The sequence below is a fragment of the Poeciliopsis prolifica genome, unplaced genomic scaffold, assembly GCF_027474105.1.
Source record: "Poeciliopsis prolifica strain line A6 unplaced genomic scaffold, Auburn_PproV2 SCAFFOLD010, whole genome shotgun sequence".
NCBI classification, from domain to species: domain Eukaryota; kingdom Metazoa; phylum Chordata; class Actinopteri; order Cyprinodontiformes; family Poeciliidae; genus Poeciliopsis; species Poeciliopsis prolifica.
In genome coordinates this window covers 8,996,513-9,023,042 of record NW_026562385.1, presented here as the reverse complement: position 1 = coordinate 9,023,042, position 26,530 = coordinate 8,996,513, and the positions used below count along the sequence as shown (strand labels likewise).

Below are 26,530 nucleotides of genomic sequence, written 5' to 3'. Positions count from 1 at the left end.
GTTGTTTTTCTTTAAATCTGACCTAAATTTTCTCAAATGTTTAAGAATTATGAAACTTTCCCATGTCTGAACACATCAAACTTTTGACGCCACATACATTTTCAGACCAAACCTTGACAATCTGTAGCATCTTTACTAAAATCTTTCATGCATCCCAATCTTTTTTTTTTGCACCACATCTTTACTGTGACTTTATCAATATTAATTATTGGTTATCATGTTGTGATGCTGTGTGCCTAGGCGAGCAGTTTACAGCCAGAAGAGGCCGGCTCCCCTCCCGACATTAAGGCCAGCCCTCGTTTGTCCAGAGCCAGTATCTTCCTCAATCAGATCCTGCAGGTAATAAAGTCCAAACACGTCTGGTGCCGACAGTCTGACGGGTTATTGTTTTTTTTGTTTTTTACAAATAAATCGCAAAATTCTTCGCTCTAGATTTGATCTGGCAGTATTAAAGTGAAGGCAGCCGGTTGTGAAATGCCTGGAGCAAAAACTGTTTTCCCCTAAAAGAAACCCCGTCACGCTAACCGCGGCCTTCTGTCACTCTAGTTTGTCAGCAGGGTGGATATCAAGTACAAGCGTCTGAACAGCAACGAGCGCGTGAGGATCATCAACACCAGCAGTGCAACACTAGCGAGGCAAAGCTTCGAGCTGCTCAGACAAGAAGGTGAGCGCGAAGCTTCGCGGACGAACCGGCACTAAACTTGAAGATTCACACGAAAGCTGTCTGAACTCCGCCTGAGGTCACGGTTTAAGGTTAGATGCTGTAAGGAGGGATGTTCGAAGTCGTAACCACATAAAGAAGCTTAAGTGTGAATTTACGCTTCTGTTTTTTTTTTTTTTGTCACTTGATATGAACAGGCGGCACCTCTCTAAAAGGAGCTGATGGGTTAGATAAATAAAAAAGGAAGTGGAAGTTCAGCGAGGGTGCTTCGTCAGACTCAAGTCTTCTTTGGCCCAAGCTGGCGCGAATGCAGAACGATGAAGTCAAAGCCGTTTCGAAAGTCAAAATGTGTTGCCCTTAATGGCAAATAAACAAAAACAAAGAAAACGCGGACAATAAAAGTGTGAGCGCTGACATGTTGGTTGAAACTGAACTTTCATAACATTCAGATGGGGGGGAAAAAAAGAGTTGTAACCTCTGAATAGCAGAAACACCCAGTCGGAAGAGGAAGAAAGCGGACTCCATTCATCTTGGTGAGATGAAATGGTGTCTGAGGGTCAAAATGGAGGACATGTTTCTGGGACTTGAGCACTTCTGGAAGTTCTGTTTGAAAAACAGCAGCAAAGAGTTGAGAGTTGAAGATGAATACCAGAAACAATCTAGTTTATACTAATACTAATTTGTCATGGACAGACAAATTAGTGTCTTTATGGCGTTAAGTAAAGTCATCACTACTGAAAGCGAGATTAAGACTTTCAGTACTTTTATGCCAATATTAACTTGCTTTACCGTTTAAAATGAACTATTTTCATGTTCTTTTGGGTCCATTTGAAAAGCTGGGCTGCATTTGCGTTTTAACCATCTGAAAAGCAAAGGTGAGGATAAATTTGGAGGGAGTTGTTCCTCTCAATACATGGAAAGATAGCCTCACAGCATGATACTGCCACAGCCGTGCTTCAGAGCTGGAGCAGAGTTATTAGATTTGAAAGTTACTTCTGTACTCCTCCAAACATTCATTGTTGTCTGATTGTAAAACTTTGAACCAGAAGGGATTTCTATTGTCCATGTCGGCTGATTATTTCAGTAGAAAGTTTTTAGAAAAAATTAGTTTGGTTGGCAACCTCATTTCAGTTAACACATCTTCGACAAAGAAATAGATTTTATGTTTATATTGGTGTTAAACTTTCTTTGCTGTGGACAGTCACACTGCAGTGGCATCAGTTTCAAGTTCATGTGTTTTGTTTTGTTTTTTGATTGATAGTGACAATTTGGTTGAAATGATTTAGATCTGAGGATTTTCCAACAGGAAAAGCTTTACTGAAGCTTCTAGAAAAGCTTAATTTTCCCAATCGAAGCTATGTCTTTTATAAGTGATGTATTTTTCGGATTATAAGTCGCTACTTTTTTCCCTCGCTTTGAGCCATGCGTGAATCATTGGAGGTCAAAGTTGGAAATCAAAGAAGAAAGTGCTAATTTTCATTTCGAACAAGCACATGCTACATCAAAAAGGATGTGTAGAAATAGCCAAGTGACATCAATTAGAGCTGCGAAGGCCTTTTTATGCAAAAGAAAAACGAGAGAGACAGCTCGCTGCTGAACCAATTCTGAAACAGAGTTGCAACACGACGAGGGTTAAAAATATTAACACTTTCTATGCAATCAGTTTTATTAATCCAAGAAATCTCCTGACGCAAAGTTGTGAATATTCTGAAAGGTGCTGTTATGCTTTTATGAGAAGACATTTAAATATGGCAACATGACTTTCAGTCGGAAAAGAAAGAATCAGACTTGATTATTTTTATTAGTTTCAAATTAATAGCCCCAAAATTGCAGACACTCATTGCAAATGTTAAAAAGCGAGAGAGAAAGGGAAAGCTGGCACGAGACGGCTGAGCAAGGAGCGGAAAGCAGCCAGAGAGGGACGGCGTTATGGAAAGAACAACAAACCCACATAAACACGTAACTCAATAGCCACACTGAGACAAAAGTAGGTGGCTATGTACTCAGCTCGAATGTGAGTTTGTAGGGCAGAGATCAGAATAGCGATCTGCCCATTGAAGAGAGGAAGTTAGGAGAAAGGTTATGCTCATCCAAACATGTCGTTTACCTGTTACCCACCAATGGGGAGAAAAACTCCATATTCAGATTTACATTGTGATTTTTGCTCTTATTCTGACCAGCAGTGATATTCCAAGATTTAACTTCTATACTAACAAGTGTTTCTCTAGAATAGCTCATTTCCTATGAGCAGCAGTGAATGGAAGCAGCTGGAAGTCTCACTTTTATACATGTTCATTTTGACTGTGCTCAGAATATTTGTTTGTGTATTGCATTAGTATCTGGAGAACATCTACTGTCCTATTTAAATGTTCTGAATGGGTCCACAGGGAATTTTCTCACTTTCTGTTTGGGTCTTAAAAGTCACTTTAATGAGTCCCACAAGACATGGTGGGTGGAAGAGATGTAAAATACTGCCATAGAATATCAATCAGACCGCTACCGCTAACTATCAGGAGCAACATTTGGAGAGAGCAGTTGTTGACTTAATTTGTTGGAGCACTGCTTGGACACTTTCATACTGACAGATGACACAAAAAAGCAAAAAGCATGGTAACATGGGTTGCTTACCCAATTTATATCCTGAAAAACAACTCACAAACAACACCTTGTTGCCATTGCTGCCGAATCAGCTGCAGCTGCCCGTCATTATCGTGACATGAACTATGTTGTGTCTTCGTCCATCGGGATTAGGTAGACAAGCCTCCTGCTTTATGAGGCTGAGATAAAATATGTCGAACTGAGAGACTGTCTTTGGTAACTTTCACAATTCCTTCCCATTTTTTCCCTAAAAGAAGATATTTGAGGAAAGCAAAAGAGCTCATTCATTCCTGTACTGCCCTAGTAATGATGAAGCATTTTGCATTTAATGGATCAAATCACTGCTTAAATGTTTAACCGGTATTGAAACAAGTTTAAGTTAACTTGACTCAACTTGGTGAATGCCGCAAGTCAGTGACCCGATGCAATCCTTAGATAAAAACTGCTTCTTTAACCGCTTTCAATGATTAACTCATAGACAATCAATTGGAATGTTTGTGTGATTGAATTGAAGTTATTGATGTGGTAAAGTGCCTTGAGACAACATGTGCTGCGAATTGGCGCTAGGAAGACAAATTGATTTGAATAGAATTGAATTCAAGTAGCAGAGAATAAGTATTTATTTTGTTGTTGTGAGTCTACAAGCAGCAATTATTAGTCCTACAAAACGACTCAGCTTCACAAAATGATGCAAATGCAGACTGTGGTTGTAAATGTCTTTTCCTTCTAAAAACAGGGTGTTTAATTGCGCGCCTTTCTCTTTTGTACTTGTGCGTCACCTATAAACAGACACTGCAGACCCCGACAATGAACTGAGCAGAAGTTTGAACCTGATCCCTTACAGTCCCGTCACGCCTCAGCGGACCCAGAGGCGACGACCGGTTCTCTTCACTCCGGCCGCACTGGCCAAAACCATCATCCAGAAAATACTGAACATGGGCGCAGCCATGGACTTTAACATCTGCAAACCGGGTTAGTGTCTGAAAAACAGCATGCAGTATAAGTCTTTGTAAGAAATGTGACTTCATTGTTTGGATTTTTTTTTTACCCTACTTTGGGTGTAATCCCAGTGTGTTGCTGCCAGCATGACGCGTGGGTGAATGCTAGAGAAAAAGATGCCACCGTGGGGATTTAACTCACGCGTTGTACTGCAGTGTGATGAAAAAGTTAAGAAGTGTAACCAGAGCTAGAAAAAGGGGCAGCACAGAAGATGGCCTAGTTGATAACCAGCATGACGATGCACTGCAGTGACAATGACAGATATTTTAGACGCCACGCTGACACTGCACTGTAAAAATGTCGTTTTTGAACGTTGTGGAAAAAAACATTTGCAACATTTAAATGTTGTAAATCTTCCCTCCCTGTCCCGAGGGAAAGCACTCTTTTCCTGACAGAGGAAGTTATCGGTGAAGGTTGAACATCTGGCGAGTCAAGAGTCTGTTTTGTGACTTTCTGACGTGGAGAGTCCCCTGGGCGAAAACCTCAAGTTTCTGTTCCTTGTGATAAATGACGCCGTGCAGCGGCGTAGCAAATGAGCACGGTGTGAATGCGTCCCATTGTGAGCTCCACAAAGTAACGCGACGTGTGACGTTCAATTCACGCTTCCCCCTCGTCTTTTCGTTTTGCTCTGCGTGTCCAGATACCCTAACTAAGGAGGAGTTTCATCTGAAACAGAACGTGGAGCCCTTCATTCACTACAAGGAGAAGCAGGCCACATTTGAATGCATCACCCGGGAAAACATCGAAGCTGTCGCTGCCAAGGTTGGTGTTTATCCAAAGTTATTAATGCAAAGAGTCCACTTAAAATGTCTTACATTGACTTTAAAGGGGCAGTATTGTGACTAATCAACTTTGTCGAGCTTGACACATGTAGTGTTATTCTCTCATCAAAAACATACTTGGATGCTTCCCCACTCAGCTCCTTAAGACTAGCCAGCTGCAATTAGCAGACACCTGGTGGGACTGCACATCAGCTGGGCTCATCATAGTAGCTACTTCTCGGTTCAACGCTGTTAAAAATGTTGTTAGAGGGTTAATAGAGGAGCGATGCTGTAACGACTTCCTGCAGGAGGAGTTTCAGAAAGAGCAGGGATTTTTAAAGAAACAGAGACACAATTTCAAGGTGTTAACTTACCAAGTCAAATTTCCTTTAAGTCATATTTGATGTACAGCATTTTTAAAACAAGTATTGAAGTATCTACCAGTATTAGGTGCCTGGGAAGCACCTATTATCACTGATGATATAGTTACTTTGAAAAAGTAACTTTAATCAGAAGATTGATTACTCCTTGAGAAAATAACTTAGATTACTGATTACTTGATTTGGAAAATAACTAGGTTACATTAAAAGTAACTTTGATTACTTTCAGCAGCTGTTAACAACAACAACGCTCCTGTGAAGATCACATTGATCTTTCCCAATACTTATTTGCAAGTTATTTTATAATGATTACATCAACAATGTGTCTCCACTTATATGGTTGAACTGAAGGGGACATTATTTAATGCTTACAACAGTACAAAAAAACTTTTGTAATTTGTGCGTGTTTTTGTGTGTTTCTATTGTCTGGAAAACTTTAAATAGGATTTTAGGACCAGGTTCAGCATCCAGGTTCGAACTTTAGAAAAAAACAAGCCCAAAGCAGATAGATTAGATGCACTTTGTTTGCCGCCACTCCTGTAGACTTGTTTTCAAGCCTCATTTCCTCTTTACCCATCTTCAGGGTAAACATTGCCTGCTGGAGGCCGAGCTGAGCTGCGTCAAGGACCTTCTGCGGAGAGACATCTACCCCATTATCGTTTATGTCAAGATCTGTGATAAAAATGTCAAGAGGCTAAAGTAAGTCGAACACGAGCTCTCCACCTGTGCAGGGGGACCTTTTTTTCCAAATCCAAACACACGTCAGTTCTTGTGATGAGCTAATGTTTCCATGCCGGAGATTAGAAAGAACACATTTTGACGACTCTGATGGCAAATGGGCAAATGCAACCATTTCTAAAAAAAAAAAAAAAAAAACGCTGACTGTCAGGTCTGTTCTGCGGTTCTGCTGTTTCTCAGTAAAATTACCAAAATATTCTGACGTATCTCTGGGTGGATTCTGTGACGTCTTTGAATTTGACGGGCCGCTGCAGCTCCACACGATCTCGGCGTCAGAGATACCGGGTTCCAAACATCACCGCACTCACCACCGCAATGCTGTTTCCTTCCTGTTTCCTGTCCACACAGGAAGCTGCCTCTGCGCGTGGAGTCGGAGGAAGACTTTGTGAGGTTGTGTCGGGCGAAAGAGAAGGAGCTGGAGACCATCCCTTGCCTGTACGCCACCCTGGAGCCCGACTCCTGGACGGGGATGGAGGACCTGATAAGGCTCATCAAGGACAGAATTTTGGAGGAGCAGAAGAAGACGATCTGGGTGGAGCAGGACCTGCTGTAGGCCTCTTGTGCACCAGTCTGTACATTTAAATACGTGTGTAGCTAGATGCAGTAAACCACAAAACTTGTAACTCATACTGTAGCTCTCCTTTTATATTTATAGTCAGACTCAAAGAGGCACGTCTTAGAGACCCAAACAAATGCATTATGTATTTTGTAAAATTGTATTTCAATTTTCTAAAGATAAACGGATTTAAAACCCCTAATGTGAAGACTTATTTAAAAAAGACATTTGAGTTTAACCAGGATTAAACTGCCATCTGGTGGTGAGGTTAGGTCATTACAGAAACAACAGTAAAACCAATCCAGTGAAAACCAGTCATATTCCACAAACTAGAAAATTATAGAAAACTTGAAATTACCTAGGTAATTCAGTCACATTGTATAGATTAATTACATTTTTTTCTGTTATGAGGATTTTCTGCTTACAGGTAATTGAAACACAATGATAAGACATTGTAAATACAGAAATGTGGGCTTAAGGTTAAGATTAAATATTGTTATTTTCAAAAAGCCACTTTTGATCTAAAAGATGAGCCTCAGTGGAGTGCATATTCTAATTTACTGAATATGTCTGCATTTCACTTTCTACGACATTACAACCACACACCAGTGTGTTTTATTGGGACTCAATGTGACAAATCAACACTGAATACTGCATGACTGCAGTGGAAGGAAACTTATGTGGGTTTTCAGAAGCTTTTATAAATAAATATAAATAAATATCTGAACGACATGGTGCATTTGTCTTTGGTCTTTTTTTTTTCCTACCATGTGTCATGTCAAGGCACTTCAAGCTCAAGAAAAAAACAAAAACAAAAATGGTTACCTACATTTACCTAAACAACCACAGAATATCTCAAGATGAAATTGCAACATTGTCAGATTGGTGAGAAGCTCAGAAATCCTTCAACTTATTTGTGAAGAAAATATTTCTGAAGCGGAACTGGATTCTACAACATGTAAATGGCCCCAAAAATACCAATAAATTCACCAGGGACTGACTGAAAACTAAGCAATTGAAATTCCTGGACTGAGTCAAAGCCCAGAGCTGTAGAATAACTTGAAACAGGCAGCGCATGCAAGAAAACCCTCATATATCATCCAGGGAGGCGTGCAAACTCTTCTCACTGAAGATTAATAGCAAGGTGGTAACACGAGGAGGAAGACTGTCCAAACTCGTTCCTAGAAAACACATTATTGTTGATATCTATCTTTATGTTTTAATGAGTAAAACATGAAGAAAAGCATTTTTAAAAAGCATCAAGACGTTTTTCAAGGTGTTTATTGTGGTTCTCTAGAGGTCAGTGGGAATTTTGAGGAACATACTTTTCCAAGAAAGCCAAATGATCGTGCATGTACGGAAAATATGTGGGAAAATCTTGCCAGTGCGGCTGGTATCAGGTATATGGAGCAGAAAGGCTACATTTGGTGCACTACCTCCCCCGCTCTGTGTTGTAAAACTGTCTGTGTGTGTTTAAGGAAGAAAGCCAAGAAAACAAAAAACAAGACAATTACACTGAGCAAATTTTTTGACTATGTCCAATCCCACACAGATTAGGTTACAACACAAGTCAGGTAACTGTCTTCAGTATCACCTAATTCACCTGATCAAGATAACAGTGTTTTTCTCTCGTTCTTGTCAATTTTTTATTTTATTTTATTTTTTACATTTAATGTTGCAGTTAAAAAGTTATTTTTAACCATTTGTTCCCGTGGGAAGGATGGGAACGCGTGAGTCATCCCGGGATCAGAGAGATGTCATGTTGGAGCTGACCCAGAAAAGTGAATTTATGTCCTCCTCGCGAGCTCACGTTGCAGAAACGCTCAACCACAAACTCTCGCGGTGTTTCGCTTGGAGATCTCGCTCCATCTCCCACGGAAAAAGCAGCGGCTCTCATCGCACGGAGCGCCGACAGGGCAGGCTCGGCTAACGCGACCGGAGGAGCAGAAAGGAAAAAGAGAGGTGAGGACGTCTAGTTCTTTAATATCTTTGTTCTTTTTTTTTCACACAAAAATATGGCCATAATACTAAATATCTTGAGATTTCGGTGCGCATTCCTCCCGCATACACCTCTGCCTCAGCGCTCTGGACTTGTTTGACCGTTAGGCACACTGACAGCGCGACAAACCCGCCGTGACCGCAGAAACTCGGTGTTTTCTTGACCCACTCGTCATGTGTGTTCGCCTAAATGCGCCGCACACGTCGCTGTAAGCCAGGGTTGGGGTTTGAGGGGCTCCCGGGTGGAGGGAACAGCCTCTTCCCGCGACGCTGCTCGTCCGTCAAAGGTAGCATTGTGTCCGGTCTGGCATCCGCCGAGGGCTGCTGCGGACAGGACGGAGGGGATCCGTCAGCCCAGGCTCCCGTTTGGGCTGGAGCTGCAGGTTACAGATCATAGTGGGACACTAAATTCATAAAGGCATCGACTGAGGTGAGTGGCACCACCTCAAAGTTCAAGCTCTTTGAAAATGTATGGTGTGAAATTGAATTTGATTCTCGAATCAATTCAGAAGAATCAAAACACAAAACTAAGCATAATGTTTTTTAAAATCTCTTTCAATGTGGTACTATGGGTCCACATTCTTGACAGTAGCAGAATAATCACAGTAACTGTGTTTGCATCAATCCCGATGTAATAAAAGCATTGAAATTTTAATATTATTGTCATTACAGTTGCAGTTATTATTTAGTTCATGTGGTATCTTGTTGGTGATTTCTTTTCTCGCTTAGATCCTGGGATTTGTTTGATATTTATAAATAACACAAACAGTGGTTTGCTATTAAAATGTCACACGCAATGAAACTGCATTGCAATTTGGTATGAAGCTGAAATCACAGACTGTTTTTAAACCTCGTTGGTCAGTTATTGTGACCTGCCTTTCCTTGCTGATTCTGATTTTCAGCTTTTTTTTTCTCTTTTTTTTTTTACCAAGTGTGACCTATTTCAATATTATCCTGATGGGTGGGTAAGAAAGGCCTGGTGGCCCGCCAGGCTTATAATAAACCCTGGACTGAAAACGAATAAAAAATAGGAAAAAAGTCTTTGATAGTGGTTGAGTAATTCAGGAAATGGAGACGATCATGTTATTATACCACTTATGGATGAATTTGATGCCAACTTATAACAAATACTTCAGTGAGTGTTCTTGCTGGATTTCCTTTTGAAAACTCAGAAAGTCACCTCAAACAGACTGATTTGTGTAAGCTTTGTTTTTAATTAAGCAGTTAAATGTAATAAATGTGGGTCTTAAAAGAAAAAAAATAGTTTTTTGATGGAGGCAATTGAGTAAAACTGAAAAATAGTGGGATTACCGCAGCGATTCCCACTTATGCAGTACAATCATAAATAAGTAACCCTTATCTTTTTACTAAACCCAGAATAAATTGTTTTCTTAATGCATTCGAAAGCTAGAATACGGGATTGTTCCAGTTTTAAACAGAAAAAACTGAGAATAAACTGATTTTTCCGAACGTGACCTGCCTGGTCCGAGCCGGTCAAAGGAAAATGCGCAGACTTTGACCCGCCACTAGTCTGATGTGCCACTAGTCTGATGTGCCACTAGTCTCTGAAATGCAAACTGCACCGGAGCACTTATGCTGTTGCCGACGGCGGTGATAAATACAACACGTTGTAGTAAGACAGCAGCTGATATGTCTGTAGGGAGGACGAAGAGATGTCTGCTGCCTCCTAACAGACGTTTCCATGCCAATAATTGCCTCTTCGCTTCAGGGGAAGAGGAGGTACAGAAACATGACGGATGGCAGCTCCAAGTTTAGAAGTAAGCTCAAGTGAGGGAGGGGGGGAGTGACTTTTGATCCAAAGAGGAAGGAGAAGTATACAAGACTGGAGCCCAATTATCCCCGAGATGCAGGAAATGCGACTCGGGGACGGAACAGACACTGCCTCCACTTCAGACCCTTCCAAGCTAATTACCGCGCGAGCACAGTGAGCATCTGTGTGTCTCCCTTGTGCAGCGTGTGCCGAGGTCAAGCCTTTTATAACTGCCTCTCCTTCAAAGGTGGCGCACACTGGCACTTTCATTATCTGAGGAGGGCGGGGCATTCACAGCAAACACTGCTGCGGGCTTCAGCGTATCCCTCTTTGGTATGCCGAGTCCCACTGACCTGAAAATATCTGACAAACGTTTGTGATCTTACCACTGGGAAGCGGCGTGGGGCCCGAATGTTAAATTCTGCAGCAGCCTTACCATAAATCACGGCTGAGACGTCCTCGAACTTTGTTTCAAAACTTCAGACTGTGAGGAAGAAAAAATGTGTGTCTTTTTATTTACTGTATGTAAATGTTTGGTTTTAACTGTATGTAACTTGAAATAATTCATAATAAAATTTTAAAAATCTAAAATCAACTTTCGCATCTCTTGGCAGGTTTTATTCAAACAGTAATAACAACAAGCAAAGCTGTTAAAAAGAGAAGAGAAGAAACGCATCACTAGGCCTGTCACAATAAACAATAAATCAGTTAATCGCATGAAAAAGTAAAACGAGTTCAATCATTTTAATTTGAACGATTTATCGTTTTTCTCCTTCCAAAAAGTGGATGTTAAAAGTCTTCAAGCTGGTGTTTTGGTCTTAATAATTTTTTTTTTCTTTTGATGAATAATTTTGTTTACAAAGACTTCATATTTCATTTATTTGTTTATTTTGGATGTTTAAAATATCTTCCATTACCAGGATTAAAAGTAGACTAAAATTAAAAATTGATAAATCTTTGAGAACGTGTTGTTGCCATTACCGTTACATTTCTTGAAAATTGTCTCGACACAACGATATTATTGTTTATCGCAATAGAGTCTGGGACAATTTATCATCCAGTAAAATTTGTTACTGTGACAAGCCTTCTCATGAATAGTTTGAATGAGAGCTTGCTTTGCTTAAATCTAAAATCTGATGAAGCCATCTAAAATTATCTTTGGAAAAAAAAAAAAGACGTCTCAATTAGTTTGCTCATATCTTTCACCAGAAAACATTGGCTGGTGTTGCTGTGATTTGTGTGACCTGGATTTATTTTATATTTTTCAAAAACAAACAAAAGGACACGATTCAGGTGTGATTTAATAGGATTTGTCATCATGCGTTGGATACTTCTTTCTCAAGAGTGCAAAGATGTGTTCTGTGTCCTTTTCTCCGCAGGTCCTTGACGGGCCGGCTCCAGTCCTGCCGTCATGTTTGACCCGATCCGACTTCAGACTCCGCTGAAGCCGCTGCGTCTCTAACCGCGCCCGCACGGAGCTTCTGGGTGTTTTTTAGCCCCGCAGCAAACCCGAGCCTCCAGGTCCTCCGGTCCGCGCACGAGAAAACACACAGGTGTCTGTTATAATCTGCTGCCATGGCAACACTCTGCAGACGCCCTGCGAAATCATAAGTCTGTTGCTATGGCGACTCTGTAGCAAGCAGCTGTCACTATGGGAACATCCAGGATGTTCCGCGTTTTCGTGGTTCTGGGCTCGGCTTTCATGATCCTCCTCATCATCATCTACTGGGACGACGTGGGAGCCGCCCACCTCTATCTGCACACCCCAGTGTCCCCGGGCCCCAAGGTCCCCCACCCGCCGCCCCGGCCGAGGCCCCGCACCACCCGGACCCCGTCCTTCCTGTCCGACATCGACGCCTTCGTCAACCAGTTCCTGGAGCCCGGAACCGGGGAACCCACGGACACGGTGCCGGTGGACTCCAGCAACCAGTCGGAGAAGTCAGAGGAGCGCTACGTCCCCCGGAGGGAGTGGAAGATTCACCTGACGCCGGTCGCCGCGGAGCTACGGGAGAGACAGGTGAGCTGAAGTGTTGACAGGCGGCTTCATATGGAAAGAGGTGGAAAAGAGAGTGAGACAAACCATGATCTACTCATGAATTAAGATGGTTAGGGCTGCTATGTGTGATTATTTGACTAATCTATTGTTCCTCTTAACATGTTTGCTCACCAAAGAGCCTGTTTGTGAGTCTGCATACTGCAATTCATGATTAACCGATTGCACAGCATGTGATATTTATCGCATAATTGTTTCTCCAAATGGAATAATCAGGAAAAGAGGCGACGGTTACTCCAGGAGGTCTGCGCCAACGACAGCGTGGCGTTTCCGGGCAAAAACCGTTCATTTGACGACATTCCTAACAAAGAGTTGGATCACCTCATTGTGGACGACAGACACGGCATTATCTACTGCTATGTTCCCAAGGTACGCAACGTGGTCAGCCAGCTTTGTACATTTTGTCCCATTTATAACGCGAGGTTTATCTGTTTCTCTGCTGTGAATGCGACCTCAGGTGGCGTGCAGCAACTGGAAGCGCATCATGATCGTCCTCAGCGAGAGCCTGCAGCAGGACGGCGCCCCTCAGAGAGACCCTCTGGCCATCCCCAGGGACCTGGTCCACAACAGCAGCATGCACTTTACCTTCAACAAGTTCTGGAAGCGCTACGGCAAGTTCGCAAAGCACCTCATGAAGGTCAGTTCTGAAAAATTTTATGCAATATTAGGAATCAATCAAAAAATGGAAATAAACGATTCATTCATTTTGTAAGCAAGAAAATAAACACTTTATCACCCAAAATCCCTTAGTGACCTCTTGATAATTTGCTGCAGGGGATGTATCTGCAGCATCAACATGAGGAAAGCTCTATCCCTTCTGCTTGACTTCACATCAGTAAACTGAAAGACTTTTCTTATTGTTCGATTAAACAATTAATAACAGCATCCAAAAGGTGGTTTACAGGAGATTTGTATTCATTTTAGTTTTTTTTACAGAATTTGAGCCAGATGAAGCTAGAACTGTCATTTGAGGAGTTCTGTGTCTAACCTGCATAGTTATCTTAAATTCAAAACGTATATATTTCGTACAGTTTTTACTTCTCTGAATGTTTTTGTTCTTTCAACAAATGGCCTCTTTTGAGTTCGTAAGCCCTAGTTAACGATTCATTTATTACTAAATTAGTTGACGCCGAAGTAATCACGATTTATTCGGTGAATTGTTTCAATCATGTGTGCCAACAAGCATTTTGATTTGAAGCTCAGCACTCTTTCTGTGGATGAGGAAAAATTCTTCCTATTGACTCTCAAAAATCATATGATGATCAGAGGATCTTGGGGGAGGTAAGAGCGCTCACTTCGTTACTGTATTCTTGTATTTTGTTCACAGCAGTACATGGTCGCCCTCTGATGTCTCTCCATATACATTCTGTTATATCTAGGCCTCTTTTCAAAGGCTGCGTTAAAAACATCAAAACAGGTCATTGTGAATTACTTTCCCCCTGACTACTGATGTATTTTGAAATAATGCTGGAACTACATTTGGCAGGTGAAGCTGAAGAAGTACACAAAGTTCCTGTTCGTGCGGGATCCGTTTGTGCGTCTCATCTCCGCCTACAGGAACAAATTCGAGATGCGCAACGAGGACTTCTACCGGCGCTTTGCACAAGTCATGCTGCGGCGCTACGCCAACCAGCCCACGCCTCCCGCCTCCGTGGACGAGGCCTTCACTCTGGGCGTCCGCCCGTCCTTCTCCCACTTCACCCAGTACCTCCTGGACCCGCAGACCGAAAAGGACATGCCCTTCAACGAGCACTGGCGGCAGGTGTACCGCCTCTGCCACCCGTGCCAGATCCAGTACGACTTCGTGGGCCACCTGGAAACGGCGGAGGAGGACGCCGAGCACCTGCTGCGCCTGCTGCGGGTGGACAACGTGGTGGAGTTCCCCACCTCGCAGAGGAACCTGACGGCGAGCAGCTGGGAGACGGACTGGTTCGGTCCGGTGCCTGTGGAGGCACGCCGGCAGCTCTACAAGCTCTACGAGCCCGACTTCCGGCTTTTTGGTTACGACAGGCCAGAGTCCATCCTCAATGAGTGATTCACGCAAACGCACAGGCGAAATGTAGTATTTAAAATCACAGAGCGGGCGCCGCACCTCCAAAGACCAGCGAGAGGCGTCACACACACACACACACACCTTCTCCCGTCGTGTCTTTGCTGGACTGAATGTGCACATGATTAGAAACACTCCGGGCATCATTTCTGCCTCATTAAGTCACATAAAAAGCATGCAGTGTGTCCCTCTTCCCTCTTTAGGGACTTTTACCTCCATGTTTTTATGTGATGCCATCTGTGCCCACTTTTGTGACTAAATTCACATGCTGTCGTAGCACTCTGTTTAAAAAACAAAATTGATGCACAGAGACCGTTTCGGTTGTGATTGCACGCTTTGGACAATTAGATCATTTTTTTTGTGTCTAGATTATCTTAAATTATCACTGCACTATCAGTATTTAGCTGGTTTATTTCACATTGTTTAAAGTGCAATGTTTTTAAGCATGAAAGGGATTTTATGTTGAAGTAAGTCCAATTTTTTTACCTCGTATCCACACTTTAAGAGTTCGTTTTTGTGCATTGAACCGGGTTGATTGATTTATATCAGCTGTACAAGGTTCTGCAAGGAAAATATGTGCTGGAAATCAAGTACCGCTGCTGATGTCTGGCTAGTTTTAAAGCCGATTGCCACAATGTAGCCTGAGCATAAGGAAGCACAGCAGCAGGCAGCTGGTGACCTGGGTTTGTCTCGGCTTGTTTCAGACATATTCTTACGGTTACTGACACACAGATGTGCCTCTGCTTGTTTTTCAAAACTCTTTTTGTCAAAGGGAAATCTCTCATTCGTGTCTTTGCTTTCTGTTTTCTTTTCAGACAGGTCTGGGCTAACTCACGCCGTCACAATTTCATGACCTTAAACAAACCGTCTCTCTAGAATATTCACAACAATTGCTTGTAAGTTTATTTCCCTTGGCAAAAGTAGTATTTTATAGAATCATGTAGATTAAACTTGCAGGATATTTTGAAAGATTTTACGTTCCAAACTATTTCCATTGACTTTGGTTTTATGGTTTCTACTTGGGGTGTTTCAGTCCCTGATTAAACCAAAATTACTCTGAGGACGCTCTAAGCTTCATTAGAGCCACTTAAAAACAGCGGCTCATGAATACAATGTAGTAACTTATAGAAGATTATACAAAAGTACATATGAAAGTGGATACAGAATGAGAAAAGTGCAGTTAAGAGTTTCTTAAGGTATGAAAGCCTTGAGTAAAAATGTCAGTATTATGATGTTAACAAAATAAAAACAAAAGGATCGCTTTGATTCCTCAGAAAATAGCGTATTTATCCTTACACTTTTAATGATGCTGCCTATAACGTAGGTGAAAAAGTAGCAAAAATCTACACAGATATCCAACTGCTGAATATAGCTGTGCTCATTGTTTACATTGTCTCTTTTTTAGCATTCAGTCAGTCGTCTTGAAACAGCGCTACCTTTAGTTTCACACAAGGACTGGATGCAACGTGAGCTGCTTTTATTTCAAATACATATGAAGAAGATGGAGAGCTACCTTTAGTTTCTGTGTTTTTCTAACCAACGGGAAGGTGTTGTAGCGTTCTTTCAGCCAGCTGAAGAGCAGTGTGTGGGGGAGGGGCAGTGGAGCATTACTTTATGCTTCAAGTACTTTCTCTGAGAAGGACTTTAAGACATAGAAAAGACCAGATGGTTTTAAGATTGTAGCTTTTTTAAAAGCGTCATATTGGTAGCAAACCAAACGTAAACACTACGCTAAGGAAAAAGAAACACGACAAAAATGGAGAACGAACAAAGCTCCCGTTACTGATACCACGCTTTCCTGCAGACTGCAACTATGTGCTGTCATTTACCCCTGAACATGATATACACAGGTTGCTTCTGCATTTATTATGCGGTACATTGCATTGTTTTTGTAGCATTACTATGAGCTTTGATGAACTGCACAGCTGACAGCTGGTTCGACATGAATAGTGTTAGTCAAAAGGAAATGTGTGAGGCTGGAGTTATGGTATTAGTGAATCTCTGGCTTTCGGTGATGAAAGTGAGGAAAAGACAGTGCCTTTGGTTGCTAAAAGTTTACAAAGCTTAAAAAAAGAAAGTATTTTTATAGGACTTAATTTTTACTAAAATCACAGGCTCACAAAAAGGAATATTTGATATACTGCGTGTTGATTTCAACTGTATTTAGGGACCAAAAGAAAAACAAAGCCTTTCGGCTGAACTGTTAACGTGGGACTTTGCTATTAATCTCTCCATTTGTTTGGATTCTCCTTTGTTGTGCTGGTGTTCAGTGTCACACTCCATGCTGGATGTCGCTGTTGTTCTGACTCTTCATTGATGTCATAGACGGACGTATTGGTGTTTCTTTGTTAATGTTTTTTTGTTAATCTCTGATCTTTATGCAGAATTGTTTACGGGGCTGAGGGGAAGTTTTGTCTTCATCTTGTGGCCATATGCTGTTAGTGGATGGAGTCCACCTCTGCTGTGTTTGTACTTTAAGTCCTGTTGTATTTTCATATCTTTTGTTTTCTATTCATCTTCTTTTTTGACGTTCCCTATGTAAAATTCCGACTTTATTTATTTATTTTTCTTTCCGTCAATGAGCAAAGGGGGAAAAAAAACATTGAAACAGAAATGTTTGCAAGTCAAAAATCAGAATTTGTTTATGGTTCAAATAAAACAAATGAATATGAGTGTTTGCTGTTTTTTGTAAATGAGAAATTAAAGCTACAGAACAAAATACGACCCACATTTTAAGTTCTACAACAAACACAAAGCACAATACAATATACAGTTATTGTAGATATTGACAAACCTTTAGGTTCTCACCATGTCTATTTTGTCTCATAAGTTGAAATCTACATTTATCACACTTGAAGCTATTCCAGCCTCAGGTCTGCTGGACCTTTTGTGTTTTTTTCTCTCAAGAACATTCCAGTAGTGAAACACAACTAAATGCCAATTAGCGGGACTTTACTGCCATCTAGAGGTCAACTAAAAGAACTACATCTGGATCAATTCAAAATCACAGTGAAAACTCCTCTGATTTTTGGACATTTTACTTTTAATATTTTTTTTTTAATTACATAGAACTGGTACCAAACTAACACTGCTAACTGTAATTTAAAGATTTCTCTTAAATTTACATAGTACTATGTTTGATTTTGGGCAAATTAAACATATTTTAGATCATTTGATTAGGGATCACTGATTTGGTGTAAGCAAGAGTTGACACAAATTTCTCGTCAAAATAGATAAAAATATGCCATTCAAGTAAAATGTATGATTTGTACAGGAACAGTAAAATAGCTGTCAGCAGTCAGAATAATACAGCCTTTGTTGTAAGACATTACTCAGGTCTTGCAGCAGCTTCTCTTCCTTCTGATGAGTATATTTAACTTTGTGCCTCATGATGCCTGCCTCTGAATCCACTTGGACGTGTTGTGCTGTTAGTCTGATGTTGTAGTGTGAAACCGAGTTAACATCCGGGCTAGCATCCATTCAGAACAACAGCTGGTTACCACGGAGACTGAAGGCAGGCTGGTGAAGAGGCATTACTGACCAACTAGTTTCCTCCTGCAGCGCCGCCTGCTGGTGCTCCCTTACATAACACTGTTTGATCTTGCAGACACGAGAAGCACAAATTAATTTCACTCCATATTTTTAATAGTACAAATGAGTGATTATTCCACAATACATATCAAAAGATCATAGTGATGAAGTTATAAACCCTTCTAGATTTTCATCGCGAGGAGTCAAACCCACAGAAGGCAGTCAAGCTTAAACTGTTACAAAATACACAACACAATGGTTTCAGTTATGATTTTCCTTTTTCATATATTTACACATCTGCTAAGCAGTTTAGGTGCAATCATGTTGGACTTGTGTAATTGAATGTTTTGATGTCGCAGTTGGAACAGAGTAGAGAATAATCTTAAGGTACATACATCATTTATTTATTTATTACTTAACAAATAAATAAATAAATAAAATCTTATTTGTTGCTACTTTTTGGCAACATAATATTTGATCATTTCTTGTCCCCAGTCTGAGTCATTCAGAAAGATGATTCAGCGAATTCAGTTTTGTGCTAACACACAGAAAAACATTTTGGCAAGAAACATAAAAGGTTTCCCCAGAATACTTGCTAAGCCCGGTGGTTGGGCACCAGCAGCCTGTCGTGTTCTTGAGTTAAAAAATGTTTAAAGTTGACAAGAAATTTGAAAATATCACTTGATAATTATGTGTTATTGAAAGATTGGAAGATTAATACCTGAACACCAACTATAAAGTCTTATAAAATGCAAACATTTTAAAAAGTCTGAAGTAAATAAGCAATTATTAGCCTGGTGGGGGAACATGTAAAGCCTGGTGGCCTGCCAGGCTTATAATACACTGAGGGAAACCCTGAACATATTTTAAAATTAGCCAGTTAAATCAGACAGCTTACCACTAGAAAAGCACAGATCATGTATTTTTTTAGCCTCCATCAACACGCTGAAAGACTTTAAAGCAGGACGTTTTATAATTGTCCTGTACATCTTTCGCATTGTGACACATTTTCCTGCGGTTGTACTGAAATGTCTGTAGTGAAAGCCAGAGAGTTATTTTCTTTCAAGCATAAATTTACTGTCCTGGGTTGAACTTCCTAGTGTGGTTATGCTGCATTCAGTGACTTTGTGACTTTGTTAAGGTTTCCAAAATGACTGCAATACAGTAAACGAAGCCGTTACGGATATTTTAGTGTAATCTATCTAATATAGATGTGTGGAAAAGAAAACCGCATGTAACGGACACAGTAAACACAGAGAAGGTGTTTCGCTAAATTCTGCAAAGTTAAATCAACACTATTTGGTCCGTATCAGAATTGGTGTTATCGCCTTTCAAAGTAATTTCAACAAGAAGTTTTAACACTTGAAAAAGTTATAACTACTCAAACTTTTCTTGAAATAACTCTGAAAAGAGTTAACTCCAATTCTGATAAGGACCAAATGGACTCAGCATAGTGTTGATTTAACTCTGCAGAATGAGATCAAAATGGTGGAAAAACAAAATACTGTCCATCACCCTGGTGATAAATTTTGTCCAGGTGAATTGTCAGAGTACTGCACTCACATCTAGGAGGTTTTCGTTAATATTAAGGGATTATTGAAATAAAAGAAGCTCCTCTGTCCTGCTAAAAAGTTAATTTTGTCTTGATTTCAAGTGTACCAAGATATTTACAACAGAAACTAAGCCAAAAAATGCTTACGTGCTGCGGGAATTACTTCCTTAAACATGGAAGATTGATTATGTTGAGACGTGCCAGTCAAGAAAAGCGCGTTCCTGTTTTATCGCGAGACTTGCCCACGTTTGAGGCCGTGACCTGAGGAAACGTGAAAACGGCGCGAACACGCTAACAGACGAACCCGAAACGAAACGTCACCTCCGCGTCGCTCACTCCCCGCCGGCCGTGACGAGGTGCCCGTTGAACGTGATGTAGACGTCCACGTCGTCGCTGTAGATGGCGTTCTCGCGCTCCCTCCTGAACAGGCGCACCCACACGGCGTCGCGCGGCCGCAGCGCCAGCAGGACGCTCTGGCTCTGCATGATGGAGCGGTCGCTGGGCTGCGCGTAGACGACGGCCTGCTCCGCGTCGTTCTGCATGATGTGCAGGTACGTCTCCTTGAAGTTCCACGAGTGGACGTTGACGTTGAAGAAGTAGACCCCGGCGACGCGGCAGAGGAACTTCCCCTGGAACATGTCGAAGTCGCCGTGGAGGTTGACGAAGGCCGTGTCGAAGACCACCACCTGGTAGGCGTCGTCGCTGTGCAGGGACTTCCGGCGGGCCACGGAGAAGGCGGAGTGCGGGAGCTTGCAGGGGTCTCCTGGAGGCCCCGCGTGGCCTTTGCTGCCCTTTGACCCCGCTGCGCCTTGAGCCCCCGCAGGGCCTTCCTGTCCAACTTTTCCTGGGGTCCCTCTGTCACCACGGTCTCCTTTGTCACCTGAGTGAGGTTAAGTTACTCAAGTAAGAGTAAAACTACCAAGACATTGAGTAAGAATAATAATTTTTTAAAAAGTATTTAGTAAAACAATTATTTAATACTAAAAAAGGCCAAAATGAAAATAATTTATATGAATAATACAAATTCAAAATAAGTCAAAAGAAAATTTTTTCCCTAAATGTTTCAATATAAAACTTATGAAACTTTAACAAAAACTGCAGATTTGTGTCTATGTTTGGTTAAAATGTGTTCTGTAATTGCTGACACAAATTTTCTCAAGTAAGAGTCATGATATTTCATATTAGGGTAATATAAAATACTCCTAAAAGTAATTCCACCCCCCCCCCCAAAAAAACATTGCTCAAGTAAGTGTAACTGAACTGGTTATTGATGAAGATGCACCGAGAAGGCATAAAATATTCTTTATTGGGGGAAAAAAAGTGAAAGAAATGGTTTTCTTTTTTTTTAAAGGTTTACTAACAAAAAACATGAAATACCAAATGCAGAGCAAAGGCTAATAGAGACGACTCTCCATCGGCTCCACGCCCTTTCGTTTCTGAAATGAATCTAGCCTGAGGCCGTCCATCTGATCAGCAGCACTGAAACTGAACATTCCTGCAGGAAAACGAGCCAAGTCGTCGCAACAAATCCACACCAAATCATGGACAAGTCATTGTGTGGGCGGCTTTTTAAACAAGGCAGCGCTTCCGAGAAAAACCCACAAACATCCTGCACGCGAGATTCCTCCAACGTTTTAGTGACGTTTCGGCAAGCTGTGGGTCAGCGCTTTATTTTCACCCATAAATCCAATAAGCAGAATTAAGTGTCTCTGCTCCACAAATCTGGAACAAAAGTTCAGAAAACAGCAAAACAGCTAAAACTCTGAATTCCTTTAAATGTTTAGCAGTAATTGGAACATTGGCCACCATATCTGATGTGTATTTGCTTGATAATTTAATATTTACTGCTTAATGGCTTTTTTACGTTATGATGGTTTCAACACTTTGTTGCTGAAATGTGCTGTAGAGATTAACCTGACTCTTATTTATTCCTTAAATTAAATCTGTAGATTCTTTATTAAACATATATGAAGTCCAAATATTCCTATTTTAAAAAAAAGATTCTTAAACTAAGATAAAGTCAAAGGAAGTATAAAGTATGATTTTGGTTTACTGTAAGAACTGGACATTGCAAAAAAAAAAAAAAATCACACCCCTTTAGTCACATTTAATCAAATCACAGACTTGATTATCTGATTAGAATTTTGTGCAGTAGAAAATCACAAATTGACACACAAATATGAAGTGTTTTCAATTTGTTTCACAAGTAAATGTCAAATGGTTTTGTTGAGTTTACCCCAACAAAATACGACGGATAGTCCTGATTAACCGGGTTTGTTTTAACAGCTCTCCTCTGATTACGACTTTAAAGACAGAAAGAAGAAGAAAAAAACCTTTCAGGATAGTCATGTTGATGTAGGTGCGGATCTCTGGGACGGCGAACTCTGCCAGCGTCGGAGGATCTCCGCTGCCTTCTGCTGGCGGCATTTGGTCACAGCATCTGCTGCAGGGAGCGTTGGGCGGAGGAACCGTGACCCCAGGACAGAAGGAGGAGAGCAGGAGGAGAACGACACCCAACATAACTGTCCTTAAGGCTGCAGAGATATAGAGGTTATTACTATAAATACATAAAATAGCTTCAGACAAATGACTTATGATAATTAAAATAACACTGGCTTCTCCAACTATGCGGCAGGTTGAATGGGGAGAGGCTATGACATCGATCTGAGATTGTAATAATGTTTTTAAATCAGGCGCGTCAATTGGATTTTGGGACAAATCAAGGTCATTTATTTCATTATCAGAAATCAAGTGAGGCTGAGACAGATGTTTAGCAGAAGTAAGAAATACATTCATCTACATGTGGGAGAATTTCCAATATTTTTCACCATTTTTGCCAAAGACCTGCAATAAACTCATAATTCTGTATTAGTGCTAAAAAATAGGGATTTGTTGATTTTTGCGTGAATTTCCACGACAGTTCGCAGAAAAGTGGAGGGACTGATTCGCAATAAACGCATAAAAACAGCTTTGATTTGATAGATAAAACTATTTAAGCACACTGTGCAGAGATTTTTATGTCTTCCTCTAAAGTCCAGAGGGCCACATTAAAAAGCTACGGAGGGCCAGATTTGGCCCCCGGACCTCGAGTTTGACGTGATTTAAATCATTCATTTTCCAGACTGGCATGATGTTTACCTTGAATGATAACTGTTAAAAAATAAGATGGACAACTTTGGCTTTTTGAGGATCATTTTGGTGTCCATGCATCCTCCTTAAAGTCTTTATAAAGTCAAATAATCAGGAATAGCAGCAAATAATCAGGAACTATCTAAAAGTCGAAGAATGATACAGATTAGAAAAGTCTTTCGGCGTCTTTTCCAAACATCTAATTCAAAGAAAACAAATATGCACATATAAGGTATTTAGTTTAGCACTGGGGGATGTTTTTGTTTGTTGTTTTCACTCATCTTGGTTCCCAAAAGCCTTGATGTCTGTCCAACCAGGGCGACACGCCAGAGGGGGGCGCCACATGACAAAAAACCCCAAAACAAACAAACAAAAAGAATCATGTGGAAACTGAAAGAGTATCTGTTGCTTTTCGAGTGTCAATGCTGTGGGAATCAGTGCTGCCTCCTGTGTCCAGTGTGAGTACTGCAAGACAATATTGACACTGGCTGATGGCGCTGACGTCAGCAGCTGGTTCCCACCTTGCGACTTGGTGCTGAATTAAGGGAATATTCTGACAGATTTTTAAAGGAATCTTTTGGAAGATTTGATCCAAGTCATACGTATTCCAGACTGATCGGATCTAGATGGGACTTCTTTACTTTGAAAACATATTTTTGAGTTTCACGAGACATTTCTTCTAGTTCCAGGAAAACAAAACGAAACATTTTCAGTGTTTTCTTAGGTCAAACAAGATAAAAATTGAGCTCTTGGCCCTCGGTCGCGGGACATACAGTTGAAGGGAGTTTCAGTTTTCAAACACGGTGGTGGTGGTATTGTGCTGAGGGTCTTTTTTCTTTCTTTTTTTTTTTTTTTTTTTTTTTGCAATGAATTGAAATCTTACACTTAATCTTGAATTAAGGGATGTCGGAAATGTGGCCACAAATGAATATCCCAACTGGACAAAGAACATAGGGTAGCATCAGGTGAGCTTATATGTTTTAGATTGTACACATATATATAATTTTGTCAGTTTAACAGAAATAAACATTTCATACCCTCTTTACTAATAGGACACAACTGGTTCTCTCTGTATGCTTCACCTTTCTCTCTTTAGTTGGTAAACAGCCACTGATGTGCTAATATAACAGCATCATCTGATGTTTGTTTATCTCTCATGTTGAAAGTACGCCTCGTTCCCTGCATCATCGTCATTGTTGTTGTTTTTTTTTTTTTTTCTTTTTTTTTTTTTTTTTTTGTCACGTCTCTTCAACCCACATCAAGTCCAGTCTGGTTCTGTTGAGAGTTAAAGATTTCCTCTCCACTGTCACCACATGCTTGATGAGGAGGAGGCAACGCCGCAAAGACAGACGACTTTCCACCAACACGAAAGATGACGATCGACTGATGACATGTCGCTTTGTAATCGACGTAAAGCCAGACTTCACGTGACTTAATCTGAAACTCAACACATTAGAATAGATTCTGTTTGATTTGGCTCGAGTTGGACCAGTTTGTCTTTTAGTTGAACTAATTTAAGGAACTTTTTTGCTCGAATCAAATCAAACGGCCGGATGGATTACTTCTTGATGTGCTGGATGGATTACTTCTTCTTTTTATTATTTGCAGACAGCAAACCCTTTGGGGTGAATGCTTTCTTTTGGTTAGAGCTGTATGTCCCATGTTTACGCCCTGATCTATTTAAACTCGACTTTGGCAGCAATTTGCTCAAACTAAGCTAACCCAGCTCATCCCAAAAATGTGATTTACGGTTTCATTCGAACCATAAATCTACGTCTGCTGCTCAGTGTTTATCTCCAACACGTTTCATAACAGTGAGGTTTTTTTTCTCCTAAACAGCAGCCTTCTGTAACAAATCCCATACATGCAACTATGTTATAAAACCAAGATTTTAAAAGTTCAAAGACAAAGAAATCTCCTCCCACTTCCCGCTCCAACTCAGTAGTTTTTTTTTTCTTATTATTTTTCAAAGCAATCCTCGTGTCGGTGTCCGTCTCGCACCTGCAGCTTAACTGATAATCCAGACAAAGTGGACGTTAGTGACCCTCACCTCGGCTTCTGGAGGCAGATTCCCGAGTCCGCAGCTTTCCCGTTTTTCTGTGAGAGTGAGTGAAGTTTCCCGAGAGGAAACCCCTCTTTCTCTCGATCCCTCCTTCATGACCGTTTATGCAACAGCAGCATCCAGTTGGCGATCAAAGCCCAGCAGTTTCCTGCTGACCTCTGACTTAAGCAGAGCGGCAGCAACACCAGCCTCCCGCGTTTTTGACCCAACTAAAAGCGCGGGGCAAGATTTGCGCGCCTGATCGCTTTAAAATGTTTTTAATGACTCTGAAAGCGCCCGGTCTGATGAGAAAATCTCATTTTAACTGCTGCTCAGGTCTAATGATGCCTTGATGAACACTTCCTGGATCAGACACACAGGAAGCCGCTGGTCGGTCCCGGGAGGGTCCGCTTTTCTTCTGCACTGAATTCCTCTCAGATTTCCAGAGACCCAGCTGCAAGGAATGAGGCAATCCAGCGGAAAGACGAGGGGAAACAGAAGGGGAATGTTTTGATTAGCTTTGGAGTTGAGTTTTGAGTTCAGCTGCTCAGAGGGAGGACGATTACCTCAAGGATTACATAAGGCAAACTACAGAAACTAAAAGGCAGACGCGAAATGTGATCGAACCCATATTTTTCAGGCGTACTCCATGTCAATAAGGTGAACCTTTTTTTTTCTCTCACTTCCTGACATCAAATTAGCCTAAAAGCTTCCTGTTAGGGTTACCTAAACTATTTCTATTTGATAAATGGCAAGAGAATGGAACCAAATTCTTTTTATTATTTTATTAAATTCAGAAGTTTGCATCCACTAAGATCATCATTCCCAGGCTACGATGCGATGGATTTGTACGCTTCTGGATTAATTCTCAGCATTTGACATAATCTAGATTTACTTTCCTCAGACACGTTGTTTTCTGATTGGTGAATTTGCAAAATTTAAAGAAGGAGACTTTTGCATTTTTGCAATCCTGCTTCATCCTCCCTAAATGTCCCCAGCTGCATGTTGTCTCTCAACGCCCATGCACCTGATGAATACAGTTAGCGGCTCCCACCTTGCAGAGGAACCATTTTTCCCCTCCCGTCTGCAGAACCACAGCAGAATGTGAAGCTCATGCAACCAAGAAGCAAGAGAGCGAAACAGCTGGGGGCCCTGTGGTCAAAAGTAGATCAGATATTCTGTTCATAAGAGATTTTTTTGCGGTGAAATTAAGATATTTCCACACCCCCAGGGCCCTCCGACCGCAACCCCACTCTCATTTTTCTTCAAGATATGTTGTTCTTGAGCACCGGCATGATTAGAGGGGAAGTGCATTCAAACTGAAAAAAGCAGAGGTGAGTTCAAACTTCAGACCTCAAAGCACTCTTGTGGTTTAGCTCAGGAGAAAAAAAAAAAAGAGAGCCGGTGAGAGCGTTTTGTCTGGCTCCTCTCGGCCTGCAGCACACGTATGCAAAAGAACATGCGTGCAAAACACAAAGTGTCTCTTTTTTTTCATGTGCTTCTATGTTGCAAGCAGGTGCTTTGGGGTTTTTTTTTGTGCGCATGTTCTGGACGTGTTGGGTTGAGGAACTGTTTGTCCCTTGCGGTTGCCGTGGCTGACAGATGAACAGGTGGCGCTCATGTCCGGGTCCGTCCTCGCGTTCTGCCAGTCCGCTGTGGGTTAGAGGTCCAAAACAAGCCCGGAGCGTCTTCGTCTACCGCTGCTCTGATCT

At 41.3% G+C, this 26,530-nt stretch overlaps 3 protein-coding genes across 4 annotated transcripts in view; 2 read left to right on the top strand and 1 right to left on the bottom strand.

The window, feature by feature from the left end:
• The window catches only part of card11 (caspase recruitment domain family, member 11), a 28,966-nt gene extending 21,538 nt beyond the window's left edge, over positions 1-7,428 (top strand). For both annotated transcript variants that reach the window (XM_055036190.1, XM_055036189.1), the window contains exons 20-25: positions 241-339; positions 547-664; positions 4,049-4,231; positions 4,899-5,020; positions 5,983-6,098; positions 6,486-7,428. In XM_055036190.1, the coding sequence (XP_054892165.1) occupies positions 241-339; positions 547-664; positions 4,049-4,231; positions 4,899-5,020; positions 5,983-6,098; positions 6,486-6,690 (843 nt within the window). In that variant the 3' untranslated portion in view covers positions 6,691-7,428. The remainder of the gene's footprint in view (positions 1-240; positions 340-546; positions 665-4,048; positions 4,232-4,898; positions 5,021-5,982; positions 6,099-6,485) is intronic.
• A 1,140-nt stretch (positions 7,429-8,568) lies between these two features.
• chst12a (carbohydrate (chondroitin 4) sulfotransferase 12a) lies at positions 8,569-17,237 on the top strand. The gene is made up of 5 exons (XM_055036084.1): positions 8,569-8,655; positions 11,842-12,479; positions 12,732-12,884; positions 12,973-13,152; positions 14,002-17,237. Exons 2-5 carry the CDS (start codon positions 12,114-12,116, stop codon positions 14,548-14,550), a joined length of 1,248 nt encoding a protein of 415 aa, XP_054892059.1. The 5' UTR covers positions 8,569-8,655; positions 11,842-12,113; the 3' UTR covers positions 14,551-17,237.
• Positions 17,238-18,188: 951 nt separating this feature from the next.
• On the bottom strand, positions 18,189-25,220 carry c1qtnf6a (C1q and TNF related 6a). Its single transcript, XM_055036252.1, has 3 exons — positions 24,828-25,220; positions 21,982-22,182; positions 18,189-20,528 (listed from the first exon to the last, which is right to left on the bottom strand). The coding sequence occupies exons 2-3, from the start codon at positions 22,166-22,168 to the stop codon at positions 19,981-19,983; spliced, it is 735 nt and encodes a 244-aa protein (XP_054892227.1). The 5' UTR covers positions 22,169-22,182; positions 24,828-25,220; the 3' UTR covers positions 18,189-19,980.
• Between the last annotated feature and the right edge of the window lie 1,310 nt (positions 25,221-26,530).